The sequence below is a fragment of the Lithobates pipiens genome, unplaced genomic scaffold (genome assembly GCF_037356315.1).
Source record: "Lithobates pipiens isolate NorthernLeopardFrog02 unplaced genomic scaffold, aLitPip1_a1.2 Scaffold_13, whole genome shotgun sequence".
NCBI lineage: Eukaryota > Metazoa > Chordata > Amphibia > Anura > Ranidae > Lithobates > Lithobates pipiens.
The window spans coordinates 184,468,352-184,492,348 of record NW_027507718.1 but is presented as its reverse complement, the minus strand read 5'-3'; the positions used below and the strand labels follow the sequence as shown (position 1 = coordinate 184,492,348).

At 45.7% G+C, this 23,997-nt stretch overlaps 1 protein-coding gene across 1 annotated transcript in view; it reads left to right on the top strand.

The window, feature by feature from the left end:
- Positions 1-23,997, top strand: part of UPF1 (UPF1 RNA helicase and ATPase) — a 185,672-nt gene that overhangs the window by 140,971 nt on the left and 20,704 nt on the right. The window contains exons 20-22 of the mRNA XM_077475960.1: positions 2,323-2,404; positions 8,627-8,788; positions 10,658-10,878. Coding sequence (XP_077332086.1) covers positions 2,323-2,404; positions 8,627-8,788; positions 10,658-10,878 — 465 coding nt within the window. The remainder of the gene's footprint in view (positions 1-2,322; positions 2,405-8,626; positions 8,789-10,657; positions 10,879-23,997) is intronic.

Below are 23,997 nucleotides of genomic sequence, written 5' to 3'. Positions count from 1 at the left end.
CCGAGGAAGGAAGTGCTACCTTACTATGCATGTAAGCTACACTGTCTCTTCCCACCTTCAGTTTGAGGTAGTTCTTCCTGCCACTCCACTTGTAAGCAACATGTGGTTTTTGCTTTGACTTGTCCTTTTTAACACACTGATTACCCTATAAGTTAAAAGGGACAGTGTACTGTTTTGATCAAGCATCTTTGTTCAAGAAAACAAGTCCTTTCTCGATAACGCGTGCAAGATCAATATATTACTTTTGTGTCTTTGTTGCACCTTTAAACATTAAGGCTTTTTTTGCACTTGTCCAGCGTCTTGGGACCGGCAAAGTTGCATTACAAGTCGTACCCCATGATTTTCAATAAGTACAGTTCATATCTGTGCAAATTCAAAGTTGTCCCTGTACTACTTTGATGCGACTTGAGGTCCATAGACCTCAAGAATACATAGGCATTGCTTAAATTTTCATCACGATCGCTGCAAAATCATGCCTCTTTCTGCATCTTTCAGGTTTCAGTAGGGGAAACCTAGGCTAAAGATATCACTGGTCGTAATAGTATTTTGTTAACCTCATAAAAGTAGTGTAGGGCCCCAAACTGGGAACACATTTCACCTCTGAAGGAAGCCAGGGAGAATTCTTAAACTTCTCCAATTCCAAAGCCACACCTAAGCCAGTTTAACTGCAAGCCCTGGGCTCCCAAATTTGCAGACAAGTCCTTTTTGAAAAGAGGGCATGCCACTCCTTTCAAAAGCCTTTGTGAACACCTGGTTAGGTCCTGAATGCATGTGTAAAAGATTTGGGGGTTGATTTACTAAAGGACAATAGACTGTGTACCTTGAAAACTGCAATTGCACTCTGCAAGTGCAGTTGCTCCAGAGCTTTGTATATGAGGTAAAGCTTCACTTTGCAAAGAATACCCAATCACATGCAAGGAAAATAAAAAAAAAAGCATTTTTGCTTGGACATGATTGGTTGAAAGTCAGCAGAGCTTCTGTGTGCACCTGCACCTTCCAAAGTGCAGTCTTTTTGCTTTTATTAAATCAACCCCTTGGTGTAAGGGGCTACAAGCTAGAGTTTCACTACCCTGCTTGATCTAACATACCTGTGTGTTCAGCCAGGCTTGCAAACCATCATGCTCTACAAGATGGCTTCAATCAGGGAGTCATTCACCCTGTTTTGGAGGGGGGCAGGTTTCGAGAATTTTACTCAAACCTTTTCACAGTTCCCAAACCAAGAGAACATTGGCTTCATCTTGGATCATAAAGCCTTTATTGTCTTCAGTTGCATTTAAAGTTGGCATGGAATCCACTAGGGATGCACCAAAATTTCGGCCGCCAAAAGAACATATCGGCTGAAAATGGCCTTTTCGGTAATTTGCAGAAAGAGAAAAATGGCCGATAATGGAGCCGAAAATTAGACGGTGCTCTGCCCCCCACCCCTGGTGCCACCCATCACGGGGGTGTCCTATAGCGTAGAAGAGAGAGGAGAGCCGCCTGGTTGATTATAGCGCTGGGAACATAACAGCTGTGTCTCCCCCACCACGCGCCGTCGCATACAGCTCCTTATCTGGGGAACTTTGATACAGATCACCCGTTGTTGATAGGCGGCATGGATGAGCACTGTTGGGTGGCATTGTATTGATGCATGCCAATCAGTGATGCCCATTGTGGGCACTGATTGGACACGGCTGATCACGTGGTAAAGAGTCTCCGTCGACTGACACACCGCAACATCGATCGCCGCGATGCGTACCCCGGCTTAATATCCTGAGGATGTCATATGACGCCCAGTCAGGATATTGAAACCACTTTTACGCCTGTGGATCAGGGAAGTGTACATATTTCTGCAGTTGCGTGACGCTGATTCAGCCAGGAGCGGGCTTAAGTGAGCTGTCTGCTAACTTCCCAGAGCCAGTCCTGGATCTGTAGGGATCCCGACAGGATCAACTCAGATTCCTGACCAGCAGCTGCCTAAGCATTTCAGCACACCACTGAGAGTGAGTCAGCTGCTCCTGCCCCCTCCACAGTGGGGCAGAGCACAGAGTTGGTGACCAACAGTCACTGCTCTTTTCTCGGAGCAGAACTAAGTGATCAGCTGTTTTTGATCGTACAGTTCTCTGGTATAGAGCTGGTGGTGGACAGCTGCAGTCATCTAGGCTAGTGTGTGTGTATGTTGGAATCTACTTGCCAGAGATATGGAAAATAAAACAGTTCAGTCCTATTTAGATCAAACCCAATTATTTGGCCTACTATCTTTATAGTTTGCTGATAGCTGAAGTCATAAATCTGAATGTTACCTTTTTTGTAGCTTAATTAAGTTATTTAACTTATTTGCAGGGTGCACGCTTTATGACGACTGCCATGTATGATGCTCGAGAAGCTATAATTCCTGGATCTGTTTATGATCGAAGCAGTCAAGGTAACTTATTGTACTTTTAACTGATGCATCTGTTTTAAAATATTATTCATTGAAGGCAACACAGCTAGATCGTGGGATCCTGGCCAATGGCTTATAGTGCTCCCTGTAGTAGTACAGCTACAGCTTTTTTTTTTTTTATATAGCCTCAAGAAGTTAAAATCTAGATTTTTCTGTTGGTATTTGTAATGTGTTTTTCTCTCCCAAACTTTTGTTTCCTTCCTTTTGGGCCTGCCCTGTCCTTTTTGTACTGCTTTGGGACATCATATCGGTCAGGATCCTGAGATCCAACACTACTGTTAAATGAACAGAAGAGAAAATCTATTTGTATTTGCCACAAAATCCTTTTACTGTGTTTTTACTGAAGAAAATCTTGGTGTCTGTCTGAATTAGTGGATACAGGAATATGGTGCACTTGACCTTTTTTCTGAGTGCTGTAGTGATAATTCATAGCTCGCTATTGGCTTTCTGTGGCAAAAAAACAGTATTCAAAAAAGTTTGGGGGCGAGGGGAGGTAGGGGAGTGTGTTTGTTTGTTTGTTTTTTTTTTTTTTTTCGTGCAACTGAATGAATTTGCAATGAAGTCAAGCAAATTGTTCATACAGATATACCTGGTTTAAAATGAAATCCAGATAATGGGTTGCCCAAAGCTTCCAGATTTGCAGCTGGGTAAAAGCGGCTACAAAAGATGACATCTCGGATGAGCAGTAGAGACACAGTGCCTCATGCTGCTCAAGCTGTGCCTTTTTGGGAAATCTCCAAACAGTTGTCTAGTTCCAATGGCAATCATTTCAAAATCAGACAATTACTGAATTGCCAAAGAGCTGCATCCTATATGTTCTCTTCTATATCACATGCAGGCAACAGTATGTTGGAAGGACAACCAGACCGCTACGCAACTGCATAAAGTACAACTATCTAATGCATGCAAAAACACTAACGAAGTGAGACTAGAATGCTACGAGTCCAATATATATTCCTTTTTATGGTACAAACTAAAAAAAGTAGACTGCCCCCTTCAGAGGTGGTGATTGCTTCAAATCCATCTGTGGCTGTAGCTTTCATTGAACTCGGAGAAAATAATTTTACGGTGATTTAAGAAATCCAATTATCTATTATCTTGGGCTCTTTTCTCTGATTTGCTGAAAAAACGAAAGCCTCACGTAGAGGGTTACCCTGTGAAGAGATCCCAGTGAAGCTTTTTGTCAGTGTCTATTTGAAGGTAGTGCCATAGAACCCATCGCCTTTGAATTGATTCCTGTGTCCTGTCCTGTAATCCAAGATATGGAATACAGGTTTTTCAAAATTCCAACTTATTTTTAAAGCATGCTCTGTGAATGGGAACATGTAACAGTCAGTTTTTTTTCTCAAATTTGACACCAAAAGTGGAAATATTTAAAGTAGAACTAAAGGCAAACTTTTTTTTTATATTCGATTAAAGGAGGGCTATATAACCCCTGTCAGTTTTATTTAACCATCTGTGTCCCTTTGGGGAGATTTCACTTCCTGTCATAGCCCAAACGGGAAAGAGGAAATCCCTCCAAAGTTGAAGGTGTGTCAGGATGTTGCCAAAGCTAGTGTTCCAATTGGCGTATTTCCCATCTTACTGTCCGTGGTTAACCCAAAATTTTGGTCTTCTTCGTTCACTTTCATTTTCGAAAACAGTAAACAGAATAAATAGGGTGAATCTCCCTAAGGCTGGGTTCACACCGCTGCGGGGGGAGAACCGGATGTGATTCGCACAGCAAATCACATCCGATCTCCGTAGCGCTGCGAGTTCAGCCATACAGATAGTATGGCTGAACTCGCAGCGGTCCCGCAGCAAACTCGCACGGGACCCTTTTTTGGGTTCGCAACGGAATCGGATCGCATGGGGGTTCACACCATGCGATCCGATTCCTGTGCGAGTCGGCAGATCGCACTGCGATATGCCGACGGATCTGGAAGTGTCATTAACATAACATTGACACCCCCAGCCGTCCGCATAGGACAGTGTGAACTGCCGGCGGGAGGTATGCGATGCGGGAAAACGCCGCGGATTCGCGGCGTTCCCGCATCGCAGCAATGTGAACCTAGCCTAACAGGGAACACAGTTGGCAATAAAAACTGACAGATGTTCTAATTCCTCCCCATTTTATCTAAAACTACAAAAAATTGCCTTTAGTTACACTTTAAAGAAGGAGCAGATGTGATGGTAATATACACGATTATTAATGACTTTGCCACTGCGCCATCCATGCACTCCATCTAGAGCACTCAGAAAAAGATCAAACGCTGCTTGGAATGCTCCATATTCCTGCAGGTGGTGCTATAATGTACCAGTCAAAACCCTAATATCTAGCTGCGTCCTTCAGAGAAAATGACTTTATGGTGAGTACTAAAATCATACTTGTGACTATTTGGTAGGGTTGCACCGATGCCAGGTTTTTAAGACCGAGAACCTATACTGTTACTCAAGTACTCGCCGATACCGACATTTTTTTTTTTTTTAAGGGTGTGGGGTGGTTATTTAGGGTGGAAAGGCGAGAAGGGAGGTTGTTTAGGGTGGGGGCTATTGTTTAGGGTGGGAAGGGAGGTTATTTAGGGTGGAGAGGCGGGGAGGGAGGTTATATAGGGTGGAGGGGTGGGGAGGGAGGTTATTGTTTAGTGTGGAGGGGTGGGGAGGGAGGTTATTGTTTAGGGTGGAGGGGTGGGGAGGGAGGTTATTGTTTAGGGTGGAGGGGTGGGGAGGGAGGTTATTGTTTAGGGTGGAGGGGAGGGAGGTTATTGTTTAGGGTGGAGGGGAAGGAGGTTATTGTTTAGGGTGGAGGGGCGGGAGGTTATTGTTTAGGGTGGAGGGGCGGGAGGTTATTGTTTAGGGTGGAGGGGCGGGAGGTTATTGTTTAGGGTGGAGGGGCGGGAGGTTATTGTTTAGGGTGGAGGGGCGGGAGGTTATTGTTTAGGGTGGAGAGGCGAGAAGGGAGGTTGTTTAGGGTGGGAAGGGAGGTTATTTAGGGTGGAGAGGCGGGGAGGGAGGTTATATAGGCTGGAGAGGCGGGGAGGGAGGTTATATAGGGTGGAGAGGCGGGGAGGGAGGTTATATAGGGTGGAGAGGCGGGGAGGGAGGTTATATAGGGTGGAGAGGCGGGGAGGGAGGTTATATAGGGTGGAGGGGTGGGGAGGGAGGATATTTAGGGTGGAGGGGTGGGGAGGGAGGATATTTAGGGTGGAGGGGTGGGGAGGGAGGATATTTAGGGTGGAGGGGTGGGGAGGGAGGTTGTTTAGGGTGGAGAGCTGGGGTGGGGGTTATTTATGGTAGGGAGGGGGTTATTGTGGGCGGGGAGTTTTTTTTCATTTAGGGTAGAAAGGGGGGTTATTGTTTAAGGGTGGGCAGGTGCGTTATTGTTTAGGGTGGAGAGGCGGGGAGGGTCATTATTTGTATATGAAGGGAGGGGAAGGGTGAGTATTTGGGAACCCACACACCGCTAATCACTGCACTACAACACACAGCAGACCTGTTCTTCCCCTCCAAGAAGTTCTGCAGCAGCTTACACGCTTGGGAAAAGTCGCCAGAGGTGGAGCGAAGCAAAGCCTGGCTCCGTGTAGGACACACTACTCACCAGGCAGGTCTGTCACCCGGCAGCCGTCTGCAGAGGAGCCCAAGAAGAAGTACATCGCCGGAGGACACAACAGAGCTGAGGGGGTGGGTCCACTGCAGGGAAAGGAAATCCCACTGACAGCTGAAACATCGGTTGTTAAGGGCATGGCGGCCCCGCTCCTTAACGACCTGATTGCCTTCATTCTTTTGTCTACATTTCATCTGTCATCAGGGTGGATGTCAGAAGAAGTCTGATCATTGTAGAGCAGGCTGAGTTCCCGGCACAGCTAGAGAACTGACCATGATGCACTCTCCTCCTTCGTATGGTCAGTTTTTATTAGGAAAGTTTGGGGACTAGCAGGAACACCAGGGATTTCACACAGGAAGAGATATAAAGAAAACAGGATACTTTTTCATACAAATACATGGTACAACAGACACATTGGGATTCTGTAATGTTGGGTTTACATATTTAAGAACACCTGTATGTTTTATTGATGTCTATGTTCCATTCACCCTCTTACCATTATGCCTTAAATAAAAGAGCTCAAATTTTGTGTTGCCACCAGAAAAGGAATAGAACAGCAATCTTCCAGTATAGACAAGATTTCTGTTGACAACCAGGTATTCTCACTTTAGAGAGATTTCTTTTTACTTTTTTTGTGATGGGACAGGGAGTGAAGTGAATAAAATGGACTGCCTTACTCCAAAATATGGGGGGGGGGGGGGGGTTTGCCTTTGGTCATGCTCTTGTATGCAGGGTCCAGGTACCTCTTGGCTCCAGGGTCATAGAACAATCTATAAGGTTGTCATTTGGCACTGGATTGTACGGACAGCGTTCCCTGGGGGTGGGGTACCTGGTATCCAGTGACTTGCTGGCAGGGTGTTATACAGCCCCAGAGTCATGATCCCCCTCACGTGAAGTCAGGTCCCTGAAGGCCTTGTAGGTATGCCCACTGTGAGGAGTGAAGCTTGGGCATATATATAGATAAGTGTTGCATTGCTGTGATGTGCCAATGTGTACAATTAAAAATACTCTAAATACATCAAAGAATTGAATAAAATGTACTTTCTAAAGTACTTATCCAATACTATCCAATGATCCTTAATGAATGTTGTAGTGCGTAGAGGTGTATTAAAAGTGTTCAATAGGTGAAATATTCCACTTTGTCTCCTTTTTTAAATGTGAGTTCCACCATTTGGTATAGCCTTCACCTGTGATATTCTACTGGTGTTTAAAACCCAAATCCCAGTGCTGTAAGTGCTTGCTGCATCTTCTCCAGTGCTCCACCAGCTACAGTAAAAAGGAGTGTGGCCTCCTACCTGTTACCTAGACCTATGTTGTAGATCTAGAAATGCCTGTTCTCCAATGTCAGGGGTAGACAGATGTCCCTTAGACCAGTCGGATGCAGTCCTGTATCTCCTCTCTCCTTACCCAGTTAGTCTCATGAATATCCCTGTGGTAATCTCTAGACAGGGCTTATCTCAAACTACCATAGTGTACTATGTAAAACCTCCAAATATTTTATTAAAACTATGAATTATGCTCACAAAAACACTTGTAAAGTATTCCGAAATAGGATCCATGACAAACTGAACACAGACTTGTGGTTACTCCTCGTAGCTCATCTGTGACGTCACCTCACTCCTCCCACACGTAGCATCACTAACCACGTGACTTCATCAGGGGTTATTTTATTTTTTTGCCAAGTGTTCATTCACCTGATGACAGCATAACACAAAAATATCATGTGGCTTGTGTTCTGTGATGTACGCCAAGTAAAGGATACAGGGGTCAGATCACTAAGGGTTAAATACAGCTTAAAAAATGCTGTAAAGTACTATATGTGGTAACAATTGTGCCGGTGTTCAATGCATTAAGAATTTTGCATTAAATACTGAATGCAGCGATTGTCTGATTTGGCAGTAATTACCGTATTGAGCTGGTTTCTAATGTGTGGGCCAGAAAGCTGGCCGTCGCATGCTTAACAGACGACTCGTCAGCTGTCAGCCAGTTCCCTGCTGAAAAAAAGACAATTAAAATTATGAAGAAAACAAAATCCACACCAGACCCTTATCTGAGCATGCAGCCTGGTAGGTCAAGAAAGGGGGGGGGGGGAGCCAGCGGCCACTGCTGAACCATTCCAGGCCACATGCCCTCTTACTCTGGTTTGGACCAGGTACCTTGTGCAAATTTTATTTTGTTCATTTTCCGGTTTCTTTCTCTGTTGCAATACTACGACACAGATTGTTATTATTATTCAGGTTTTATATAGTGCCAACAGTTTGCGCAGCACTTTACAACATGGGGGCAGACATTACAGCTGCATTACAATTTGGTACAAGAGGAATCCGAGGGTCCTGCTAGTTAGAGCTTATAATCTAAGATCCAGTGTCAAGCATATGAATTGAGCTATATCAGTGGTTCTCAACTCCTGTTCTCAGGACCCACTAACTGGCCAGGTTTGCAAGATAACTGAAATAACAGGTGATATAATTTGCTGCTCAGTGATTGCAGTATTCTAGTCTACATCTCTCCAAGGTAATACATAAATCTGGCCTGTTTGTGGGTCCTGAGGACAGGAGTTGAGAACCACTGAGCTAGATATATCTGACTAATGACTTTTATTTATTTATTTTTTCTTCAAGCTCGACCCTCAAACATGTATTTTCAAACGCATGATCAGATAGGCATGATCAGTTCGGGACCCAGTCATGTACCTGCCATGAACATTCCTATACCGTTCAATCTGGTCATGCCTCCAATGCCTCCACCGGGCTACTTTGGTCAAGCCAATGGACCAACTGCAGGTATATCTTGGTTGTAGAGTGTATGTTCAATAATGGGTTGTATTGATGAATATGTTTTATCTTCCATTTATGGACACAGAAATTCAGAAACCGTCTGGCATTACTAGAGTTTGGGACACTGGCAAACAAAAAAATGTAAGCCAGCCCACATACAAATCTCTCCTGAGCCCAGCATGTTTTATTTTTCTTGCTAGTTTCTTAGGAGGTTGGATGATTTTCTTCAGCTCTGTTGAAATAGTTTAATTTCTGCTAGCCTTTTAACTTTGTGGCATTTTTCCTTGGTGACTTTACGCAAAATTCTTGCTACACTGTTAGTTTTTTTTTTTCCCTGCAAATTTAATAAAGATTTCTTGCTACACCACTGCTTGATCTGGCCTCTGCGCAGCAGCTACTCAGATTAGTAGCTCCTCAACACTAGCTTAGTGGTTTGCACCCTACTGGATTTTACATGTGGGGCTAACTAAGAGCATGACGTTTTGTGCACTGGAATTTGTGTTTTAACATTCCAGACCTCAAGTGTACTTTTAGCCACAAAGTGCTTTCCGAGTCCAGAGCTGTGGCACATCCCTAGGGGTGACCTCGTCTTTTAGTGAAATTGGCTGGTTGGGCTGAAGTACTAGAGGCTGCCTCAGTGCTGCACCGTTTAAAAATTCCCACCTAGCCCCGCTTCTCCGCAGTAAGAGTTGAGGCTGAGTGAGCACTGACATCTATTGGGTGGAGTGCTGCGGGGTGGAGTGTTTCCCACCCCTCAGCCTGGAGGAAACGTCATCTCTGCTGCTCCTGGTTTTGAAGCATCACGTGGATCTCTGGTCTGTTCCGCTGCCCATCTACATAGACTCAGCCACTCCTGGTTGTCTAAACTGCCTCACTTTGCATAGTTGTATTTCCTCTTTATTTTTGTGTCATTCTTGTCCTAAGACACAGAAAACAGTCTTCCAATAATCAATGGCTCAGCCACGAATTGAAAATGTTTTGACATGTCCCTTCAACAGAAGTCATCTAAATCAAGATCCTTAACTGGTGGTGACTCATACAACGTAAATAATGTAACGCCTTCTCACACAACATGCAGAACTTAAACAATTTGCCATCAGTTGGACTGCTTTTGGACGTCCCAAATGTTGGATTTCCTGTGTCTCTCTGTGGATGATAAAAAAATGTATTTGTACTTTAACCTAGAATGTTAATTGAGGAACTTGGGTCCCACCCTTATTTTATTTTTTTGCCTTTGGTATGGCTTTCTCACAAAACTAAGGCATGCTAGGTATAGGAGTTGTGCTGCCTTATGTTTTTTTTTTTTTTTGTTTACCAGTGTAAAAACCACCTATAGATGGTAGTATATGCCACCGTTTCTGAATCTTGTCCCTCTTTCCACTTGGTCCTTAGTGACACTGGCACAGTCAAAATGTGCGTTTTTTTTTTTATATGCGTTTCAAGGACATTTCTAACTATATAAATGCATGTAATGATTTTTTTTTCATTGGTGGTGACCTAAGCTGTGCATTTGACTGCGTTTAGGTGCAGTCAGTTTATCTGTGTTTAAAGAAGACTCCTGTGCGTCCAGGATATTAGACACGTTAGACATGGCTAGACATGGCTTAACACGTGGCTAGACCTGCTTTAAAGCACGAACATCTAAACGGAGGAAACGATTATCTGGAAAGTTTATATTTCCAAATATATTGCCAGTGTGAATGATTTATCGGGAAGTGCAAACATTTTATTTTAGTGAAATCCACTACCTCATATGTCATATTTAATACACTGTATTTCACTTCCAGTAAAGTCAGAAGAATGTCTATAGTGTATAGCCGTTTGAGTTTTAAATGTTTTCATATGCCTGACTTTATTCTCCTCCTCTCCTTTCAGGTCGGGGTATGCCTAAAGGAAAGGCAACCCGTGGTGGGCGTCAGAAACAGAGAGGCATAGGGCTTCAAGGCATGAGCCAGGGAAACATGCCCAACAGCCAAGCCAGTCAGGATGTTGTATCTCAGCCGTTCTCTCAAGGCCCTCTAACACAGGGTTATATATCCATGAGCCAGCCTTCACAAATGAGTCAGCCAGGACTCTCCCAGCCAGAATTATCGCAGGTAAATTTTCCTCCTCCATTAGTCTAATATATTTAAGTGATGGAGTTTAAGGCCAAGTTCACCTTTTCTAAAAAATGGCTTATATAGATATTAAACTGCAGCTTTGTCATACCATTGGTTTTCGGTCCTGCAGTGCCTGAGAGTAAGCATCCAGTTTTCATGTCCTAACAATAAGGCAGAATGTGGATTGCTAAGTGGGAGTTTTTCAGCCAAGCTTGTGGAACCCAAATGGCATACAGGTATGACAATAAAATGAACAACAAAAAAGTTTTCTCAAGTCATCTTCCAGGACGACACCCAGAGAAATGACTGGTCCCACCTGACAGGAAACACAATCAAGGTTAAAAACCCCACCCCTCCCTGTGCTCATCAGTTTTTGATTGTTTCCCCACAGCAAACCAGTTTTTTTATTTATGTTTTTCCCCTAGACCCAAAGCCGAGGGCTGGAGGTCAAAATGGACCACTGTTCCAAGACCCTCCTGCGCAGGACCTGGGAGACCAGTACAGCAGCCATGAGTCCAGCCCTGGCGTCGGCTTGTGTAGCCAGGAATACAGTAGCTTGTCTCCAGCCACCAATCCCCCCCCCCAAGTTTCCTTCTCGCTCATCTACCCAGGGATCGGCAGAAAGCGTTGGGTGTCCTAGAGAGTGTCAGGCAGTTGGCAGATCAGTGGGTCATATTGCCAGTTCCAACAGAACAGTGCGGGCAGGCGTTTTATTCCCACAATTTTTGTGGTCCCAAAACCCTCAGGGACATACTACCTCATCTAAGCAGACTAAACAAATTCCTACAGTGCAAGAAGTTCTATCTGGAAAGTGTGTACACTGTCGGGAAGCATCTTTTGAAGGAGGTCCTCATGGTCACCATAGACCTGAAATTTGCTTGCCTGCATGTCCCCATTTTACCAGAGCATTAGGTACTTCTACGCTTTGAAATTTGCACAGACCAGGGCACTCTACATTGGCTTGTCTGCACCCTGCCCTTCGGACTGGCGGTCAGCCCGAGAGTCTTTACAAAGATTCTCGCAGAAATTGTCTCGCCTTCATCTCCAGGGGATTAGTGCAATCCCCTTTCTGGAGGACCTATTGGTCCACAACTAGTCCCGGTATCTCCTGCTCTCCGACCTGGTCAATGTGATAAACACCTTGGAACCAGCAAGGACTTCTCCTGACTGATCAACCACCCCAGGGATTCCATCAGACCAAGGTCTTACCTAGGTTTCCTTGTGGAATCTGTGGCACAGAAGCTGGTACTGCGCCAAGAGAAGGTAGGTGGTCTGATGGGGACAGCATCGTCCATCCTAGAAGCCAGAGGAAGGAAGATTGAGTTTTCTGGGGTTAATGACATCCTGTATTCCCATGGCACCTTAGGCCCAGCTCCACTCCAGGACGCTCCAGCACTTCCTACTCTCCTCCTGTGACAGAAAGGGAGAAACATTAGACAGGCAGGTTTTCTTCCATTCCAGGGGAGGTAAAGAAGTCTCTTCGTTGGTGGCTCAACCCACAGAGGTTGGAGGGGAGGGCACCTTTGGACCTAGCTTCAGCATCTCAGGGTGACGATAGATGCAAGCGCCCTGGGGTTGAGGGGCCCATCTAGAGGAACTATAAGCCCAGGACATCTGGAACCGGGTTTAGAGGGCTTCTTCCTCCAACTTCAGGAAACTCCTGGCAGCCAGAGAAGCTCTAAGAGCATTTGAGTAGAGGATCGGGGAAAGAGTTCCCGATCCTCTCCGACAATTTAATGACGGTGGCCGTCCTGAATCGCCAGGGAGGTACCAGGTCTTGCACGCTTATGGGCTTAGCGCAGGAACTCTTGGAGTGGGCAGAGCAGAGAATCGCCTCAATCTCGGCAGTGCATATAAGGGGGGTGTGTGTCAGCACTTTGGCACGCCAGAGGGAACAGAAGGGTCAGAGGGTTCTTTTTTCTGTCCAGAGAGGAGTCGGAGGGGGTGGATGCATGATTCAAGACTGGCCTATGCCTTAGCCCTGATCCCGACAATAGTGCAGAAGCGTCGGTCCAATGGCAGTCTAAACTTTATCATACATCATAGGACACAGAGCCTTAAGTATTTACTTAGTGGGTTATAGCTACCTTCAGGTGTTGACACTGGCACACCCAATACAGGAACTATAATCCCTTCTCCTTCCAGGAGTACCTCAGTTTTTTCGCCAGTGTCTAAAGGTGTTTGCATGAGTGAAGATGTGCTCTGAGGAGCTCCAGGAGGGATCCATGCTGGATTTAAAAAGCCTCCACAACCGGATCCATCCCGCCATTGTGGCTCCAGGATGGTACCCGGGCCTCGCATAGAAGAACAAGGTTTTGCCTGTAACGCTCCTCTTTGAGGGCTGGACCCTAAGAACCCAGACACTTTGATCTTGCTACATTACCTAAAGCTGTCCTGAGGGGTGCTATATATGGTCCAAAGGAGTGGAACCCCTATTAAAAGGGCCCCAGTCTTTCAAGGCTTAACCACGCTGCCTGCCGTGTTGGGTGAAGTTTGGATCTGTCTGTTTACAGCAGTATCCTGCAGCGAGGAAAAGGTTAAGAGGAAATCATAGTAACTGCAAAGTCCACCTATGACTTTTCTTTCTATTATATTGTAAAATGCCTTAAAAACTCCTCTAGAAGAAGTAATCGTGTATAGACCCTGGTTAAATCTGTGCTAATGCAGCGTGCGTCTCAGCAGCTGGAGGGGAGGTCTCCTCTCCCCCTAAATGGGGAAACTGAGTGGATAAGGATACATGTTATGTTTAAACGAGCATAAATCTGAAAAGCTGATGATAAAAAGGCTGTGTAAATCCCCCCTTCCCTCACCTCCCCTCTGAGATGACACTTGCTAAAGCATAGGAAAGGGCGTGGCGCATAGACAATTGGGCTCACACCTGAAAAAGCTTAAAGCTGATACTCTGGGAAACAGACCGTGTCCATCAGAGCAGCTGAAGCAAGGCTGCCACAGGACACAGAAGCACTGGTGCATGTGAGGGGTTTACACAGGCATTTGCAGTACAGGAAAAAAAATTGTGTAGCATTAGATCATTCTATGCTACCACTGTTTTTCCTACTATTGTTCAAATAGAACAGTTCTTCGAGTACCTTTTGATTTTTGTGCTTTGCACTACGGCTCCAAGGCTTACTACTAAGGCACCAAAACCACCCCCAGGCGCTGGGAACTCCAGACATGCCTCCACATTGTCATCCTCTCCAGAGATACCAGACATGGCAAGCCAGGGTGAGTCTTGGAAGCAATTGGTGTTGCAACTGCTTCACACTTCAGCCCCTGTATACGTGACTGAAGATGCATGTTCCTCTGCCCTGCAGGGCTTGGAAGGAAGATTAGCGGCTTTAATCACATCCTCCATTAAAGGGGGAACAGTGGGGACAGGCTGAGGTATTACCCCCAAACGATCAGGAGAAACAAGCCAATTACTTCTCTGCAGAGCAAACAGTTGAAGTTTCAGCTTCACAATCTGAGGTACAAATCCTTACGGACATGGTTCTCACCACTTTCATGCTACCGCTAAGTCTGGTTTCTTCTTTGGGTTCCTTGAAACATTCACAACCAGTGTATGTGTTTTTAGTATACACATTAGTAGAGAAGAATATTTATACCGAATGGGATCATCCGGATAAGCATTTTCTCCCTCCAAAGATATTCTCAGTTCTCTATCCTATGGAGGAAAAATTCACCAAAAAATGGTAAGTTCCACCGGTAGATGCTGCGATTTCCAGTGTGAATAAAAGTTTAACTTATATAGTGGACAATGCACAAATACTAAAGGATACAACAGCTAAGTTGAAATTCCTGTTAGAATCCTCTTTCTTTAGCAGTTGCTGTTGCTCAGCCTGCAATTGCAGCTATAGGCATCTGTCAATCCTTAAAAGACCAGTTCACAGAGGTTCTTAACAAGCTCCCTGCACAACAGGCCAGTGAGTTGGCCGATTTACCAAAAGCATTGTTTTGCCATAGATGCTATGAAGGATTCTATTCACCAGGCGTCTCGCCTTGCACTTGTGCTAGTACACATGCGTAGGACCCTTTCGCTTTCATGGGGAGTGACTATTTGACAATGATTTGGATAAATACATCAAAACCATTTCCAGTGGAATAGTACTCTCTTGCCAGTCAAAAGAAAGTATAAACATCCTTCATTTAAACAGACTTTCTCCAGTCATCTTCCAGGACGGCACACCTGAGATGAATGGTCCCACCTGACGGGAAACACCATCAACAGAGTTTGAAAAACTCCTTCCCTCTGCCCCCTCAGTTATTGATTGTTTCCCACAGGATGGCAGCGAAACACCTTTTTTTATTTATTTTTTATTTTATTTTTTTCCCTTTTTCTTTTCTAAAAAGGACTTGGGTCTGGGACCGAGGTCTCCTCCTGGAATTTCCATTTTTTTCAGTGAGTGTGAGCTGCAAAGAACTGAGGGAGCTTTTGCTCATTCCAGGAGGTTTTATACCTAATCTTTTCCCGGGGGGGGGGGGGGGGCGGATTAGAGAACCTTTTTACCTTCCCTGGGATCCTGATGGCTTGGGCACAGTGAAGGGTCCCCACAGCCACAAGGACCTGTGTGCCTGCTCCCCTACCTGAAGGTGGCTGATGGATTCGGAGGGGTCTTGTCTGCCGGCAGCTGGGTACCCTCTTTTCTGCTGCAGGGCAGTGTGGTGAGGTTATCACCGACATTTTGGGGGATTGTCCCTGCTTTAATGCCGCCGTGTGTGCGGCATTATGGGACCGGTCTGCGCATGTCCGGAAGTAGACGGCATGGCCGGTGGAGGTCTCAGGTCAGTCCTCGGGTGGAGAGGAGTCAGACCAGGATAGTCAGTCTGACGCTAGACCCGGGGGGGGGGGGGGTCATCTCTTTGCTACGGAGGACATGGAATGTCTTCTAAAAGCTATCTATATACCTCTGAGATTATTCACTTCCCCGCTACTCGGGTATCAGCACACGATAAACTGTATAGGGGACTAGGAAAGCCACAGGCAAAGCCCTTTCCAGTACATCAGTCTCAAGGACATCATCCTTGGAGTGGAAGGGCCCAGAGTGCAAGGTTTTATAGTTAAAAGCCTGGAAGAGGAGGTGTCTTTTTAAAGTAGAGGAAGAGGAACATTTTTTTCAAAATTCCTCGTTTGGAAGCATCTCTGGCACATGTGTCCAAACGTTCGGATCTCTCCTTTGAAGATTCAGAAAGTATCCGGGATCAGATGGACAAAAAAATCTGAAGTCCTGTTACGTAGGTCTTGGGAAGCCAATGTGGCAGCTATGGCTCCAGCTGTGTCATCCTCTCCAGAGATACCAGACATGGCAAGCCAGGGTGAGTCTTGAAAGCAATTGGTGTTTCAACCGCCAGGAATGCAGAGGCCTGTGTAGGTAGACTACTAGACCATGTGGCACGCGATAAATCCAATGAAGTTGCGGATTCCTTGGAAGTTATTGGCTAAGCGGTAGCCTACCTGGCAGACGCCACAGTCGAGGTGGTCAGAACAACCGCCAAGTCTGCGGCCCTTCTAAATTCTGCCAGACTATCTTTATGGGTAAAAACCTGGGATGGTGACTTTACGTCCAAATCACATCTCTGTGGCCTAGCCTTTGAAGGCTCCTTGCTCTTTGGTGCGGGCCTAGAGCAAGTCCTATCCCGATCCTCAGACAAGGGGAAGAAATTTCCTTCCAAACGTGATGGGGGACGGAAAATTTTTCGAAGCCCCCAGGTGAAAGACCGCTTCAAGGGCAAGAAGGAACCCAGGAAGAAGTGGGGACTTGGCAGGAACAAGGGAAAAGGGGGAATCCTGTTTCCCGAATCAGTGGCCTCTAAAAAAAGAGACCAAATGATGCCAACCTGAAGGTTGGTGGGAGGCTCTCTGGGTTCCTTCCTCAATGGGAAGGAATTGCAGAGTCCCTACATTCTCGGTCTGATAAAGGAGGGTTACAGACTAGAGTTTTTCTACCCCTCCAAGTTTTACGCTGACCCGTCTCCCTAGAGATCCACTAAGGGCAAGGGGTCTGCTGGACAGTATCAGGAGTCTGGTGGAACAGGAAGTACTCTCCCCTGTTCCAACAAGTCATATTGGCCAGGGGTTTTATTCCCACATTTTTGTGGTGCCAAAACCCTCAGGAATTTTTTTTTTTTTTAAATTATAAACCTAAGGAAGCTGAACCGGTTCTTCTTGTACAAGAAATTTCGGATGGAGAGCATATACACAGTCAGAAGACACCTCCAAGAGGGCGTCTTCGTGATTTCATTAGACCTTAAGGATGCTTGCTTGCACATCGCCATTGCCCCGAACCTTCAGATTTCTTAAGTTGTGGTCCAGTCTTCTCAGGGTGCCCAACACTGACAGTTCAGGGCTCTCCCCTTCGGATTGGCAGCCAGTCCCAGAGTATTTACAAAGGTCCTGGCAGAGGTGTAGTTTCGGCATCTACAGCCCGTCAAGGGAGCAACTCCTATCCGATCAAGACAAGGTGCTGACAACCTTAGTCTCTGGGATGGTTGGTCTGTCTGGAAAAGTCCTCATTGGCAAATGCGCAATCCAGAATCTTCCTGGGATACCAGATTCTGTGATACTGAAGATTTTCCTTCCCCAGGTAAAGATTGTAAAGGTACAATGGGCGGTGGCCATTCAACTAAGAGGGGAAGCTTCTCTAAGGGCCATTATGAGTGTTCTGGGTTTGATGTCATGCATTCCAGTAGTCCACTGAGCCCAGCTTCACTCCAGGGGGTTAAAAGGATTCCTTCTCTCCTCCTGAGATGGGGGAAGAGAGTCCCTAAATCTAAGTGTCTCTCCCGAAGGAGGTAAAGAGCTCCCTGGATTGGTGGCTCCTTCCAACCAACCGGTCGGGCATGGAACCAGCAAAATCCGCTAAACATAACGACAGATGCAAGTACCTTGGGCTGGGGGGCTCATCTAGGAGACCTTTTCACCCAGTGTCCTTGGGATCGAGAGCAAGCAGTGGCATCAAACTTCAGAGAACTGCTGGCAGTTGGAAAAGCCTTGAGCTCTTTCAAAGATCAGGTTCAGGGCCCAGATGTCCAGATTTTCTCGGACAACTTAGTGACCGTGTCCTATATAAACCACCAGGTCGGAACAAGGTCCAGCAGGTTGTTGAAACTAACCCAGGAGATCCTGGGAGAGGCAGAAGAGATGCTCCTCTCAATCTCGGCAGTTCACATAAGAGGTCGCCTCAATGTGTGAGCAGAATTCCTCAGTCGGCAACCCATTCATCAAGGGGAGAGGGAATTGAGCGACAGTCTTCTCCCTAGTTTGACAATGCTTTGGCAAGCCGCAGATGGACCTGTTCGCCTCCAAGAACAGGAAGGTTGCAAAGGTTTTTTTCCCCTGGACAGAGAATGGGGTTCAGGGGGAGTATATGCGCTGGCTCAGAGGTGGGATTTTACCTTAGCCTATGCGTTCACCCCTCTGGTGCTTGTACCGCGGGTACTACAAAAATTGTCTCGGTCGGGGTGCCTCATCCTGATCGCACCCCGGTGGCCGAAGCGGGCATGGTTGCCCACCCTGAGGAGATGGTCGGTGGATCCTCCATTCCATCTTCCAGGCAGTCACGATCTGCTTCACCAGGGACCAGTGCTACATTCAGATCCGGGTTTTCTTACTTTGATGGCCTGTTATTTGAGACGGAGGTCTTAAAGCGTAAGGGCTGTTCTGAAAAAGTGATTGATACTTTTGTCCAACAGAAAGCCAGTCACTAGAAGGATTTATGCTAAGGTCTGGAGGGTCTTCTCTCGCTGGGTGTAGGCTAGAGAAGATTCCCATAGTGCTGGACTTTTTCCAGAGTGGGGTAGACAAGGGGTTAGCTGTGAATACCCTCAGAGTACAGGCAGGTGGCTGCCTTGTCAGTTTTCCTAGATTGCAAGCTGGCCCTCAACCCCCTCATAAAGAGGTTTTTGACAGCCAGGGAGAGAGTTACCCCGGTAAAAATCAACAAACTTCCACTGTGGGATTTGTCTTTTGTGTTAGATGCTCTAACTAGGGAACCTTTTTGAGCCTTTGGCTAAAGTTTCAGTTAATTTTCTTTCACTCAAGATGGCTTTCCTTCTGGCGACCACTACGGCCAGAAGAGTCAGCGATCTAAAAGAGCCTTTTTTGTTAGTCCTTGAGGATAGGGTGATCCTCAGACAGGACCCTTTATATTTGCTTAAGGTTTCCTCAGAATTTCATAGATCACAAGAAATTGTCCTTCCCTCTTTTTGCCAGAATCCAAAAAATAAGGAACAGAATTTTCATTCCTTAGATTTAGGTTTAGTAGGTCAAACCACTTGCTAATTAGTTACTCAGGCCAGAAGAAGGGTCTCCAGGCTTCAAAACATACAATAGCTAGATGGATCAAGCAGACCATCAGGGTAGCTTATGAGCATGCAGGCAAGCCGGTCCCAACTCTCCTGAAAGCTCATTCAACTAGATCTTTGGCGACCTCCTGGGCAGAAAAGGCGGGCACTTCAGTTGAGCAAATCTGTAGAGCAGCTACCTAGACAAGCTAGAACACCTTCCTGAAGCACTACAGAGTGGAGGTGTCTGCTTAGGACTTGGCGTTTGGCAGGAAGGTCCTACAAGCAGTGGTCCCACCCTAAGGTAGGCTTGAACTTCTTGTTCATCATCTCAGGTGCGCCATCCTGGAAGATGACTGGAGAAAAGTACCAGTTACACTTAACGATAACGGGTTTTCTAGGAAATCTTCAGCCAGCAGTTATTCCTAGGGGAATGGACTCTTCACCCCAAAGTGGGCTGTTTACCAAAGATGGGGGACTCTGGACATAGATCTTCTAGCGTCCAGATTAAACATGAAGTTAGTTAACTTTGTGTCCAGAACAAGGAATCCCCTCACATATGGAACAGATGCGCTGGTAACCCCGCGGGATCAGTTTTCACGGATCTACGCTTTTCCCCCCGATTCAGTTGCTGCCTCAACGACTTTGCAGGATCAAGCTGGAAAGAGAGCCATTAATTCTGGTAGCACCAGCATGGCCCAGAAGAGAAGGTCATGGTACGCAGAGATCGTAAAGATGGCAGTGGAGGGTCCTTGGCCTCTCCCACTAAGGCCAGACCTGCTATCGCAGGAGCCAATATTCCATCCTACTTTAGGAATGCTAAATTTAACGGCTTGGTTATTGAAACCCACTTTCTGAAGAAGCGTGTGGGTTTCCTTGCATTGATTAAAGTTGAGATAACAGACCTGGAAAGCAGTTTCCAGAGCTGTATAGTATAGTGTTCGGAAAGCTTACGTTCCTGGTGTGAATCCAAGGGTTTGCCCCCTCTGAGATATATTCTAGGCAGAATCCTTGCCTTTCTACTATTGGGCATAGAAATAAAGTTGGTCCTAAGTACTATTAAGGGCCAAGTCTCAGCCTTATCGGTTTTATTTCAAAGACTGCTTGCTATGCATTCTTTAGTCTGGGGTTTTATGCAACGGGTGATGCAGATTAATTCGCCAGTTAAATCACCTTTAACCCCTTGGGACTTAAAATTTAGTTTTCAGTGTTACAGAATTTGAACCATTACAGCATGTTCCCATAGTCCTGATTAGGAAGCTGATATTTTTGGTTGAGAGATGAAGTAGAGATTGGCGCTCTTCAAAAAACCTCAGTGGAAAAAAATATATAAAAAATATAGAAATACCAAAAAAGTGACAGTGGCGATAATTAAAATTTGGTGTAGATTAATGTTCATTAACTAGATTCTATATAAATTTATATCTGCCAAATGGTGATAAAGTGAAAAAATTTGAAACTTACATACATGTAACCGTAATAATTGATAAACATTAAAAACGTGTTAACAATGTAGTCTGCAAACATATGGTGGTCTGCAAAGAAATAACTAAATATTAAATTACTGCAAAACAAATCAAATGTTGGTCTAAGATTGTGCAATTAAATGGTCCACAAATACATAAATACTAAAAATTTATTTTTGACCAGTTACACTTACTGGTAACTGGTATTTTTATTTTTTTTTAAATATCTGCTGGGACTCCTTGAGTGCACAGGCTCCTTTCTGGAAAAAGGTGAACATATATTTATTTTTCATACATCATGGGACACAGGCTAATATTCATTACCTGCTGGGTTATACTCCATTAGGTGAATGGACACTGGTAGATCAAAGGTCTTCAGACAGGAAGTGATGCATTATATAACCCCTCCCATACAGGAAGTACTTTAGTTTTTTTTTACCAGTGTCTGCAAGGTGCATGGCGCGGTTTGTTTGAGCTCTCTAAGCTCCAGGTCTCTAGTCCCACAAACTGTTCCAAAAATGAATCAAGGGATTGTCTGATCGAATCCATTTCGCACAGGCTTTTATGGTTAGATAAATGGTACCTGAGCCTCGCAAAGAAGACTCAAGGCCCTACAAGGTTTTACCTGTAACGTCTCCGGCGCTGGACCCTGCGAAGTGGAAATCCTGGATAATACAGCGCTAAGCCATTTCCTGCAGGGTGCAGTACCGGTCCAAGGGAGTGGACCCTAAACATGAAAGGGTACCCAGTCCTTGAAGGTCCAAGCGACAGGAACCCGCCGTGAAGGGTGAAGATTGGGCCCTTATCTTTGAAGTGGCCTTGCGTCTAAACGGGTAAGTGAAACCTTTTTATTTTATTATTGTGGGGTGTCCCAGTGATAACAACCAGTCAAGCTAGCTGAAGGCTGGACACCTTGGTTCTCCATAGCGCACGTGCGTTAAGAGCGCCGCTTGGCGCAGTCGTTTGTTTAGTGGCCATGGTGCACGCGGCTTTGTCGCACATGCGCCATGGCCTTTATCTGGACGCACAAAGTTGTGTCGTACGCGAATGCAGTCATGCATGCTCGCCGGGACCGCGTACATAGGTGCTCATACGCATAGAATGTTTTGGCACACACCCAGCTTATTTAAGCTGTGCAAGCCAAGCACATGGTGCTTCCAGAAGGCAGCTGTGGGACACAGAGCAGGCTCCGAACAGGCACTTGCAGTAGTTCATTCATTCTTACCCGGGTCACGTGAGTCACCAGGTGTTGCTTGGCAGGCTAAAGGTGCTTGGCAGGATTGTTGCATAGGGGCTTGGTGAGTCCTATTAAAGGGTCTCGTTTCTGAGGTTTTATCTACACCCAAGTACTCTGTTTTCGGCATTGAATGTCTTCCAAAAAGAGGAGTGGGAATAACACCATAGGGAAGGACACACCTATGTCATCGGTAAATCCTGATGAACCTAGTCATATCCATAGTGTTGTATCCCCTGAAAGACCAGAGGCTCCCGGGCAATCTGAGCCGCTGCACCTATGTGGTATTGTGCCTACAGTCAATACTGTTGCTTCACCCTTTATCACTAAGGATGTACTGTCCTCAGCCCTAGCCAGGTTAGAGCACAGGATTGCTGGCATGATTGCCTCCATCCCGCAGGGTGTCAGGAAGTGTGACAGATCCCCCTCCCCAGAGTCTCCTAGTCTGGAGAAGGTATGGGGAAGAGCTGAAAGCTCAGGATTCAGTGGAGTGCCCCGGCAGATGAGTCTGCTTCTGAGAAATCTGGACAAGATATCCAATTGATGTCTGCCTCTCAGAAGCTTTTGATCCTGACTCTGACTGAAATGGTTCGTTCTGCATTTGTTGCCTCTTGCAGAGGTGATGAGCCCTCCTTGTCCTCTTTGGGACCTGAGACCTTTTCAGGCTGCAGAGACTTTCCCGCTACACCCCCTGTTGAAACAGACGGTGTATGCTGATTGGGAACAGGACCTCTTTGCCTCCTAAAAAGTTTTCCCTTTTTATATCCCATGGATGAAAAGTTTGTTAAAAAATGGAGCATGCCAGCCATAGATGCAGCAGTCTCTTCCTTAAACAAGAACTTAACTTGTCCGGTAGATAACTTACAGGGCTTGAAAGACCCTGTTGACAAGAATTTTGAGTTATTAAAGGCTTCCTTTGGCCAGTTCATCTATTCAGCCAGCTGTTGCAGCAATTGGTATTTGCCAGTCCGTAAAGCATCAGGTCAAACAGCTGGATAGGCCTAACAAGGATGATCTGCCTGAAAGTAAGATGGATATTTCTTGAGCGCTGTGTTTTGCTGTTGATGCTTTAAAGGATTCAATACAGCAGGTTTCTCGTCTGGCTCTTGTCTGTACAGACTTTTATGGCTTAAGAATTGGTCAGCTGAGCTTCCTTGTAAAAAGTTATTGGTAGGTTTTCCGTTTCATGGGAAATGTTTATTCGGTGATCACTTGGACAAATGTATCCAAAAGATTTCGGGAGGCAAGAGTTCTCTACTTTCTGTGAAGAAAAGCACCAAATGTCCCTTGTTTAAAAACCCACGGGCTGCTTCCTCAAATGTCTCAGCATCATTGCTGTTCTGCCGCCAACAGGGGGATAGGGCCAGGGGCAAGCTGTAAGGCCAGGGCCAGAAAAGACCCTGGGTCCAAAATTCTTCTAAACCCAGCATCAAGCCCTCCTTTTGAGGGGACGCCCTCACTCCATTGGGTGGGGGAAAGGATACTGCACTTTGCGGACATTTGAAAAACAATTCAGGACGAGTGGGTCACCTCAGTTATATCTCGTGGTTACAAGCTGGAGTTATAGGGGGTTCCCCCTCAGATGTTTCTAACATCCAGCATCCCCTTGGATCCTCCAAATAGAAGCTTATTGCTTCAGGCACTGCGTCAAGGAGTGATTGTAGAGGTTCCTGTATTCAAAAGGGATTTTATTCAAACCTATTTATAGTTCAGAAACTAAACTGGGACACAGGGCCCATTTTGGACCCAAAGTCCCTGAGCAAGTATCTATTGATAGTCCTTTCAGATGGACTCTGTCTGCTCAGTAGTAACCTCACTCCAGAGGGGACACTTTTTAGCCTCCATCGATAGTAAGGACGCATACTTGCGTCATCAGAGGTTCCTACGTTTTTGCAGTAGAGGAGCGTCACTTTCAGTTTGTGGCTCTACCCTTCGGGCTTGCTACAGCTCCCCGGGTGTTCACAAAGGTCCTAGCACCAGTACTGGGTCTTTTTTTTTTTTTTTTTTTTTTTTTTTTTTTAAGGATTGCAGGAAATACAAAAAGTCTGGAAACATACAAGTGTCCCAAGTTCTCTCAAGTTTGTACAGAGCACAAAGCTAATCAAACTATACTAATACATAAGTAAGCTGCATCTT